The 11,343-nt window shown below is 41.9% G+C and overlaps 1 protein-coding gene across 1 annotated transcript in view; it reads left to right on the forward strand.

The window, feature by feature from the left end:
* Window positions 1-8,385, forward strand: part of LOC101650457 (zinc finger protein 18-like) — a gene marked incomplete at its 5' end in the record, with an annotated part of 23,564 nt that extends 15,179 nt beyond the window's left edge. The window contains 3 exons of the mRNA XM_045293290.1: window positions 2,960-2,987; window positions 4,233-4,235; window positions 7,106-8,385. Coding sequence (XP_045149225.1) covers window positions 2,960-2,987; window positions 4,233-4,235; window positions 7,106-7,893 — 819 coding nt within the window. The remainder of the gene's footprint in view (window positions 1-2,959; window positions 2,988-4,232; window positions 4,236-7,105) is intronic.
* Between the last annotated feature and the right edge of the window lie 2,958 nt (window positions 8,386-11,343).

Here is an 11,343-nt window from a genome sequence, read left to right on the forward strand (position 1 = left end):
GCATAGGTGAGTGATCGTCCAGTGCTCTGGAGCCATTTCTGACCTCCCCTTGGGTTGGGTGCGGCGGTGGAGGAGGCAGGCCTCTGTTGTCTATTCCGTTGGTTAGAACTAGCCGTGGTTGGGCCAGTGGAGTTTGAACACCAAGGCTGGATCTCTTTGTCCCTGCTTGTAGGGCTGTTGGTATATATATATCGAATGATGGACGAATGTTCACATGTCAGATCTGCTCAGTTTAATCTTCTCTGTAAAAGTGGTTTGATAGCATTCTCTCAGAACAAATTAAGGTTTGTCCAGGTTGAGACCAATACAAATATGGACAGAGTTCTGTATTGAAGGTTAGGTTACAGCCACCTATATTCTTTTTGGCAGGAGGTTTTGGGTAAATAAACTTCTCTTATTCTGGTTATGGTAAATTATAAGTAGCTCAACTTCCACAAAAGAAGACAAATTAAACCAATGGAAAAAATGCTTCTCTAACTTGACCTAGCTTTCATGAAATTAGTAACATGAATATTTCATGTGACTCATGGACTTCAAGACTTAGTAGAATAAACCGGAAATGGTTCTGTTCTAAAATACTAGTCACCCTTTGCCATCTATATTCTTTCTGAAACTTTGCAGATGTGAACAACCTAACAGTCATAGTATGTATTGGCTACTAACCAATGGTTGAATGACTGGACCCGTCCCCAGGCATGTGGGAAGAAAGGCCTGGTCATCTAGTTCAGAAAACCACTAAAAACCCTGTGGATCTCAGACTCTACTCTGGCCCTTACAGAGCCATTATGAGTTGGAACGGATTCATGTCATCTGTCACTGGCATAGACATAAGTGTCAGGAGCGCTAGTGAATCAATGAGTTATGTACAGAGATGCTGACCCAGGGTCAGCAGTTCGAAGCTACCGTTTGCTCTACTGTCGTTAGATTGGCTGTATGCGCTCATGGAGGATTTAAAGTCTCAGAACCCCAAAGGTTAGTTCTGTTTTGTCCTCTCACTGATTTTGCGTTGAGTCAGAATCGAATCAATGGCAGTGGGTTTGGTGGTGTGCTTTCTTGTTTGTTTGTTTTTGTTCACCAAAAACTCATTGTCATCAAGTCAATTACAGCTCATAATGACCCTGTACAAGAGGATAGAACTGCCCCTGTGAGTTTCTAAGGCTATAACTCTGGACAGGAGTAGAGCCCTGTGTGTCTCCTAAGGAGCGGCTGGAAGTTTCGTACCGTTGACCTTGGAGATTGCATGCAGCCTGTTGCATAACCAGTACACCACTAGCTCGCTACACCGGCTTATAGTCACTTTTACATATGCAATACATCCTAGAGTCATGGAAAAAGAAAAGAATCAAGGGTGAAAATGTACAGAAATCTCTATTTTTTTTCCTGAGTAGGATCCAATGAAGTATTTTCATTTACTTATATACCACCAAGGGACCAAGCATTAATTGAGACACGATAGTAATTTTAAGCAATTAAATATTTCTCATTATACTATTTCACAAAGATTTCTTTTGTGGGAGCATGACTCAAACACCATTTTATCACCCATTAGTGGGCTGTAAGATCATTTTACTGTGTTATAGCCAGTATTTTCAAAAAATGAAGTGATAAGTTAGGAAATACCGTAATACCTGAAATATAGTAGGGATAAGTAGGAGGTAATGTTTCAAGAATATCTGTTTAAAACTTATATGAGTGTGTGTCTATCTAAATATAAGTATATTTATTTTTATGAAAAAATATATTACCCAACATTTGCCAATTTTGTGTTTTTCACATATACAATCTAATAGTATCAGCACCTGAATCCTGTTATGCTACCGTCACCAATTCATGTTGCCAAGTCTTCCATGTGTGTGAAGAAGATTTCAGTGCTTGCTAACAATGCCTGGGTCTTCCCCTCTTCCTCCTGCCCTTGAGAACCTTCAGTAAACTTTTATCCTTGTACATTTGCCTATTCTATGAATGAGGGCATTTCAAAAAGTTCCCGAGAAAATGAACTTTAAAACTGGGAGACTTTTTCCATGAACTTTGTGTAGCCCTCGTATCTCATGCGAGTGAGCTTATGTTAGTCCTTCTGTGATTGATTTGTTTCAATTGACATAATGCTCCAAAGATCCATCTCTGTTGCATCACGTGTCAAAGCTTCATTTTTCTTGCTGATTGAGACTTATTTCATGGTTACGCGTGTGTATCACATTTAGTGTATGCATTTGCCAGTTGATGGACATGTGGCTGTAGTGCTGCAGTGGACCTTGGTCTTCACGTGTCTCACTGCGTCAGCAGTCAAGGGAAGGACCTTTTTGACAGGTGCAGTCATTAGCCAGTCTGCCAGTCTGGGGCAGCACGGAAAGCAAGAGTTAGAGGAGAGAGCTTAGGTGTCGTTTTGAATGTCCATATGGAAGAAGCGCTCATAGTGAGAGCCAACCAGCTGACCAAGGACTCCAGATTCACACTTGCTAATCAAAATTTCTATGGGTGTTTTCTTCATTTTTTAGTGTCTGAAAAAATGAATATGTTGATCCACAATAATTCAATAGGCAAGAATAGTTTAAAGCCAGTTTTGTGAGGAGAAAGTGCATGAAATTAACAATAGCAAGATCCTTTTGTATTCTAAAGTCCCTGGGTGGATGGAGCAAGCAGCTAAGGCTTTGCCTGCTCAAGGCCACCCAGCGATGCTTTGGAACAAAGAAACGTCTAGAGATTCTGACTTTCACCCATTGGAAACCCCGTGGAGCACACTACTACTGTGACACACGTAGGTAGGGTCACCACGAGTAGAAATTGACCCACTGGCCACTGGTGGTTGGTTGTACATTATAGTGTTGTACTCTGAGTTGTAGGAGCCCTACTAGCGTAGTGTTGCATCTATGTTGGGCTGCTAACCAGAAGGTCAGCAGTTTGACATGATTAGTTGTTCTGAGAGAGAAAACATGCCGTCTGCTTTCATAAGGATTTACAGCCTGAAAAACCCAAGAGGCCATTCTGCTGTGCCCTATAGGGTCCCTCTGCGTCAGAATCGACACAACAGTAGTGAGTTTTTATTATGAGTTATGTTAATGATACTGTGATAATCAGAAGAGTCGGGGGAAGGTGGGGAGAAGAGGGGAGGAAGAGGGAACTGATGGCGATGATCTACACATAGCTACCACCACCACCACCCCAGGGGGACGAACGGGGGAAGGGAGACAGAGGTCAGTGTACGATATGAACATAATAGTGATTTATAATTTATCAAGGAGTCATGAGGGTAAGGGTGTGGAGGGAGGGCAAAGAGAGGAGCTGATAGCAAGAGCTCAATAGAAAGTAATTGTCTAGAAAATAATGATGGCAACACATGTACAAATATGCTTAATACAATTGATGTATGGAGTGTTAAAAGAGTTGTGAGAGCCCCCAATAAAATGGTCTTTTTTTAAAAAAATAAAATGATCTTTTAATAAAAAAATATATATAGTGTGATACTGATGTAAAAATAGATGCACAGATTTATGGAACAGAGAACATTAAGAAGAGAAGCTGGTCTGTCGATATGAGCACTTAACACAATGGAGGAGGAAGCAACACATATCAGTAGAGATGAGTCCTTGTTGAGTGAGTAGCTTAGGATTACTTGGAAACTAAACCCATTTAGATTTTGTTTGTGCTACATATAAAAAAGGAACCCGGATGGCACACTGTTTAAGCACTCAGCAGCTAGCTGAAAGTTAGGTGATTAGAACCCCTATACTGGCTCTGTGGAGAAAGACCTAGTAATCTGCTATTGTAAAGAGTATAGTCAAGAAAACCCTATCATCAGGTATCAGGCATCAAAGACCCAGAACAAAAAATCATATCAATGTGAATGAGGGGGGAGTGCAGAGTGGAGACCCACAGCCCATCTGTTGACAGTTGGACGTCCTCTTACAGAAGGGTCACAAGGAAGAGAAGAGCCAGTCAGGGTGCAGTATAGCATCGATGAAACATACAACTTACCTCTAGTTCTTTAATGCTTCCTCCCCCACCTATTATGACTCCAATTATACCTTACAGATGTGACTAGACCAGAGCATGTACACTGGTACCGATAAGAACTCTCAACGGAGGGAATCCAGGACCGATAAACCTATCAGGACCAAGAATGAGAGTAGCCATACCAGGAGGGGAAGGAGGAGGTTGGGGGCATAGGAGAAAGGCGAAACAGATCACAATGATCTACATATAATCCCCTCCCTGGGGGATGGACAACAGAAAAGTGGGTCAAGGTAGACTTCAGTCAGTGGAAGACATGAAAAAATAATAATTTATAAATTATCAAGGGTTCATGAGGGAAGGAGAGTGAGTGAGTGAGTGAGGGAGGGAGGGAAAAAAAAATCAGCCGATACCAAGGACTCACATAGAAAGAAAATATTTTGAAAATGATGACGTGTACAAAAATATTTGACACAGTGGATGTATGTATGGATTGTGATAAGAGCTGTATGACGGGGAGGGAGGGGAAAAATGAGGACCTAATGCCGGGGGTTTAAGTGGAGAGAAAATGTTTTGAGAATGATGTACAAATGCGCTTTACACAATTGATGTGTGTATGGATTGTGATAAGAGTTGTATGAGCCCCTAATAAAATGATAAAAAAAAAAGAGCTGTATGAACTCCCAATGAAATGATTTTAAAAAGAAAAAAGAAAATCATATCGGACAGTCTCAGCCTGTTACATGGGTCTCTAAGAATTAGAATAGACTCCATGACCCTGAACAAAAACATAACAACGAAATGAAAATTGATTAGAGATAAAGTATAAAAGTAAAGTCATAATAAAGAAGAAAATGAGCTTATATCTAACTGATTTCTGACTGGAGAATATGTAATATATGACATTTCAAAATGAAAATATAAAAATTAAAATATTGTAAGCATTAGAAGACATTAAGGAAAAATTAATAGTCTTGAGTATTTGAAAAAGAGAAAAAGCCATAACTTGTGTTCATGTAAAAATAACCTCACAGTTAACATAGGCAAGTTGGTCAACAACATTTTCTACAAGCACGACAAATGATTTCTTTAAATTATGGAGTTAATAAAAGTTGACTGTGAAAAGCTTCCCAGTAAAAAAAGGACAGTAGTTTTAGAGCATAAAAAATATGTCAAACGTGAACAGTAATTTTTTTCTACTTTAAACATTTCAATTTCCATTTTTCAAAATAAATTATATTTTGGCTTTTACATATAACAGTTCATTTATCCATTATATCAAGGGGACATGTATAAATGTTGCTATCAACAATTTCAAAACATTATCTTTCTTCTTGAGCCCTTTGATATTACCTCTTCTTTATTCCCTCCCTGTTCCACCCTGGCACCCTTGCGACCCCTTCATATGTTGTATTGTTATTATTATCTTCCACCCCCCATTCTGTCCCTACACTTACTATCCTGGTGTTTGTCCCCCTTGAGGGGTTATTCCACCATCATTTCTATCTCCCCCCACTCCCCTTCCCTTCCTCTTCCTCTTGGAATCGTTACTTCCATTACTGTTTCTGAGGGGTTTGTCTATGCTGAATTCCGTGTATTGAAAGCTCTCATCTGTATCAATGTGTGTACACTGGTCTAGCAGTATTTGCAAGGTATGGCTGAGATCATAATGTGGGGAGGAAGGATTAAAGAACTAGAGGGAAAAATAAAGAAAGAACTAGAGGACTGTTGTTTGTTTCATTGACACTAAACTTCCCCTGGATCTATCTTCTATTCTGTGTGGCCCCTCTGTGTGGGAATGTCCAGTTGTGTGGGAATGTCCAGTTGCCCACCGATGGGTTCTGGGTCTCTACTTTGAGCTCGATGAGGTTGTTTATTTTTGAACTTCTGATGCCTGTTTCCATGGACATCTCATGATCACACAGGCTGGTATACTTTTTCCATGTGCTTTTTGTTGATTTCCTGCTAGATGGCCGCTTGTTTGGCTTCAAGCTTTTAAGACCCCAGACAGTATATCTTTTAATAGCTGGGCTTCATCTGCTTTCTTCACCACATTTGCTTCTGCACTCAGTTTGTCTTCAGTGATCATGTGGGGAAGGTGGGAATCACCCAGTGCCATATTATTAGAACCAAGTTTTCTTGTGTTGAGAAAAGGCTTAAGTAGAGACCCAAAGTCCATCCATTCCCTCAATGTATTCCCATATAAATATATGTACAAAAGCCAGTACCCCAACTTTTATGTATTAATATATTTACAAATGTACATGCCTATGTTTGTACCTCTATAAATAGTTTTGCTTCCTAGTTCTTTCATCTATTTCCTTTTACCTTTCTCCCGTTCCACTATCATGCTCAGCCCTCATTTGCCTATCAGTAATTCCTCTTGGCTAGATTGCAGTTGCTCTAATTCCACCAGGAGCACTATACTCCCCTCACTGTCAATTTTAGATTCCTAGTTGTTCCCCTGTCCATGACATTCTTTGTTACCCCTCCCTTCCCTCCACCTGCTCTTCCTCCAATTCCCTCCCGGAAAATGAACAGTCATTTTTATCATTTAAGAATTAAGGAATTAAAATTTCAAACCATAAAAAAATCACTTTTCACTGATACGTGAAAACACTCAATATGCTAATATTGAACACTTATGCCAGAAGGTGGCATAGTTTTCCTGGAAATTGGTTTCGCAGTAAATAACAATAGCTTTGGTCCCTGGTTGATGCGATCGGTTAATACAACTTGGCTGAAAAGTTGGAGGATTGAGTCTTCCCAGGGGTGCTTCAAAAGAAAAACCTAGAGCTTTACTCCTGAAAAATCAACTGAAATCTTGGGGGAGCACAGATTTACTTTGACACACATGGAGTCCTGCGACTTTGAGTAGCCTCAGTGACATTTGGTAGCTAATGTGAAGAGTCTTAACATTCATGCACATTGATTTACCATTCTACTTGGAGGAAGCCTTCTTTAGGAATTGAGTATTAATGAACACAGGGCATAAAAAGTATAATGATGCCGGATCTTGAGACTGGATTTCTGCCGCCTAACTCACTGATGACCATTTAGTGCAAAGAATTCATATTTTGTGTTGCTCTTTTCTTTGGCAAACAATTTAGAAAATGGCATAAAATTTACCGAACTGTCAACGTCTTTCTTCTTTTAGGGACTACACCGGAGAATGACAAAGAGAACCTAAACTTGGAAACTTATAGGGACCAGGAACCTCCAGATGCCCCTTGTCCCATCTCAGAAGAGGTCCCTCCTCAGGCTTCCTTGAGTGGCTTCTTCAGTGAGGATGAGCCAAGGCGCTTTGGAGAAGGAGAGCATCTCCCTGAGGCGCAGGCAAGCCTCCAGGCTGAGGGAAGAGGGGAGCAGCTCTCTCCTCGGGAAAGGAATTCTGGGAAACAGCTAGGCCTGCATTTGCCTAATCCTCACCCAGGAGACCTGTCCATGTTGTGGCTTGAGGAAAAGGCAGAGGCCCCCCAGAAAGGCCAGCTGAGACCCGCCATGGTCCAGAAACTCCCCACCTGTACGGAGTGTGGGAAAACCTTTTACAGGAATTCTCAGCTTGTGTTTCACCAGAGAACTCACACCAGAGAGGCATACTTTCAGTGCCCCACCTGCAAAAAAGCCTTTTTACAGAGTTCAGACTTTGTGAAGCATCAGAGAAGCCACATGGGAGAGAAGCTTTACAAATGCGATCACTGTGGGAAAGGCTTCAGCGACTTCTCTGGGCTGAGTCATCACAAGAAAATCCACACGGGAGAGAAGCCCTATAAATGTCCCGTCTGTGAGAAAAGCTTCATCGACAGGTCAAACTTTATCAGACATCAGCGGGTCCACACAGGAGAGAAGCCGTACAAGTGTTCTCACTGTGGGAAAAGTTTCAGCTGGAGCTCAAGCCTTGATAAACATCAGAGATCTCACTTGGGGAAGAAGCCCTTTCAATAGCTGCCCTCTTGTAGTTCATTTCTCTCCGACCAGTTAAAAACACTCTGCTTTTGGAAGCGTCTGTTGGAATTCCTTTTTGTGCCTTGATCTATTTTCATGTGCTGGGGATGGGAGAACCAGCAGGTAGTTTTGCGCTTGGAGGGAAGATTGGGCTCCTGGCAGCTTACTTTCCTGCCTCTGTGTCATGAGAAAGAATTGTTCTAATCTCTCAGCTCATCACTGCGGACTCCTTATGGAGGATGGGCATTATTTGGAGATGCAGCTTTAAAAGTGTTCTTTGGCCAGAGTTTCGGAGAGCATCTGTAATTGGTGTTGATGGGAAGAACTTCGTGTCAGCACTTCAGTGCTGGGTTTCTATAGCATGTCACCCGGTACCAAAGGTTCAGCAGACGGAGGACCATAGAACTCAGGTGTTCTCTGACGTACTGGTGAAAAACTAACCGGAAGTACCCCCCACCCCACCTTGAATAAACTTAGTAGAGTCACATCTCATCTCATTTGTGTTTAAAGTGTTCATTCTGATCACTGTCCCTCAAAATGCATTTTCTCACAGAAGATCCCAAATGGTCATTGAAGTTCTAGATACAAGAGCAGAATAATTAATGGTGCTCACTTAAGTGAGATTGGCTGGGGCCCTGTTCAAAAAACTCCCTTCCATCAAGTGGGTTCTGTCTCACAGCAGCCCTGTAGGACAGAATGAAATGGCCCCTGCAGGTTTCCAAGAAAAAACGTTAAGGGGAGTAGAAAGCCTCGTCTTTTTCCTGAAGAGAGCTGGTAGTTACGAACTGCTGACTTTGAGTTTAGCATCCCAACTCATAACCCACTGCCACCATGGCTCCCTTAGCCAATGCTAGGCAACAGTTTTCCTCATGTCAGTTGCTTTGGTGCCCTGATATCCCACTGAGAGCATCATTTTTCCCAGAGTGCTTTGTGCTTTTAAATTATTCCCCCTTTTTTGGGTCTGTGGATGTTAGGAAGCAATCAATGTCCCTGATGTTTACATACTGTCTCTAGATGGCATAGTGGATTAGGAATAGGGCTGATAGACACATGGTCAGCAGGTCAAGCCTAACAGCCACTCAGTGGGAGCAAGATGAGGCTTCTGCTCCCATGAAGAGTTACAGCCCTGGAAACTCCAAAGGGCAGTTCTCCCCCGACTTAATAGGGTCCACGTGAGTCACCATTGACTGGGTGGCAATGAGTGCATTAGGTTTCTAAGTGAACACTAGTTGCTTCAAAAATTTGGTGGGAAAATGATCTCATTCATTTTTTCAGAAATTAAAAAAATCTTCAAATGTCTGACCTGTAAAAGTTACCTACTTGTTGGAAAGTATTCTTTTTCTGATTTAGAGTGAGACTTCCACCTGTCTTTCGTTTGGTCCTGCTCCGGCCTGACCGTATTGTGCTGTTCTCAGTGAGGAACTGCAAAGAAAATATTACAAACTTGGCTCTCTTCCTGCAAACAGATGACTTCATAGGTAGGAAACTGAGCGAGGTCCTGTTTATTGAAAGAGGAGGGGACTGACATACAAAATTTTAAAGAAGAGAAAAAACAAAACAAAAAGACAGAAAAGAAAAAAAAGGCCTGTTAGTAGTTCAAGGTCTGTTTGTTGACCTTTAGGAGTCCATCCATCCATTGTATCAAGCACATTTGTACATTTGTTGCCATCATCATTTCAAAACATGGGATCAGCTCATGGGATCCACTCATCCCCTCCCTCCACCGCCCTCCGCCCCTCATGAACCTTTGAGAGTTTATAAATTATTATTTTTTCATATTTTGCACTATCCAATGTCTCCCTTTACCCCCTAATCTGTTGTCCATCCCCCTGGGAGATGGTTATAGATAGGCCATTGTTTTCGGTTCCTCCTTTCTTCCCCACCTTGCCCTTACCCTCCTGGTATGGCTATTCTCCATTTTGGTCCCGAGGAGTTTATCTGTCCTGTATTCCCTGTATTTCCAGCTCTTATCTGTACCTGTGTACATGCTCTGGCCTTGCCAGATTTGTAAGGGTCATGATAGTGGGGGTGAGGAAGCCTTAAAGAACCAGAGGAAAGTTGTATGTTTCACCGATCGATGTTATACTGCACTCTGACTGGCCTGTCTTCTCCCCAAGACCCTTCCGTAAGGGGGTGTCCAATTGCCCACAGATTGGCTTTGGGCTTCCACTCCGTACTCCCTGCCTCCATTCACAATGACCTGATTTTTTATTCTGGGTCTTTGATGCCTGGTTTGTTGACACCTCATGATCATACAGGCTGGTGTGCTTTTTCCATGTGGGCTTTGTTGCTTCTGAGCTAGCTGGCCACTTGTTTACGTTCAAGTCTTTAAGACCCCAGATGCTGTATCTTTTGATAGTTGCGCACCATCAGCTTTCTTCACCATATTTGCTTATGCACCCATTTGCCTGAATCCCCTCTTATGAAACCACAGGACCCCACTCCTTGGAGCCTGTTAATTTGCCTCCTTACTACTGTTTTATGGAACATGCTTTCTAACATGCTGATGCATCGAGTTTCACAGATTCCTGGTTCTGAGCCACTCTTGCTCTGACAAGAGTTATGTTTATTCATCATACATTTGATCAAAAGGGAAGGATGTGGCCCTGTATTTCTGTTGGAGCAGTGGTTCTCAACCTGTGGGCCACGACCCTTTCACAGAGGTCACCTAAGACCATTGGAAAACACCGCTCTATGCATCTCCAGGCGCGTCCGCCCACATGCAGGTACACCATCTAGCGGACCCCATCCCATATACCCTGTACAAATACAAGTGACAGGGTTGGTGCCATAAGGTACTTATGCGGACCAGTCACACATGTAGAGGGCAGCTACTGTGTAGAGAGCAGCTACTGTGTTGAAAGCAGTTACTCTGTTAAAAGAAGATACTGCCCACTCACAGAAGCCCATTCACAGCCAAGGTTAAAGATGTTCCTCAGACAGCACAAGAGGAGGTCATTGAACTTATTGACAGCAATGCAGTGAGAACTGATTTTTCTACAATGCCAGTTACAAAATTCTGGATCAAGTGTTTGTAGTCATATCCTGTTCTGTCTGAGATTGTGTTGTGCCGCCGCCTTCCATTTCCAACAGCATATCTTTGTGAAACAGGGTTTTCAGCTTGTTGGTTACCAAGTCTAAATACAGAAGTAGACTTGTGGAAGATGATCTTCATTGTGCTCTTGCAAAGACTACCCTGAGAATTTCTGATCTGGTGAGGAAGAAGCTATCTGAACCTTCACACTGACGTTGACTTATTACTCATAGTGTTGCAAAATGTAACTATGTAGTTTACTGTTGTTATATTAAGCCTGTTACCCGTGCCACACCATGCTTCAAGACAAAATTTCATTTATTTGTAATTATAAATAAATATGTCATAATATATAATTATATATTGTTTCTGTGATTAATCACTATGCTTTAATTCTGTTAAATTTGTATAAATGA

This window comes from Echinops telfairi, unplaced genomic scaffold (genome assembly GCF_000313985.2).
Source record: "Echinops telfairi isolate 266 unplaced genomic scaffold, ASM31398v2 ScPeMD7_2010;HRSCAF=2546, whole genome shotgun sequence".
Lineage (NCBI taxonomy): Eukaryota > Metazoa > Chordata > Mammalia > Afrosoricida > Tenrecidae > Echinops > Echinops telfairi.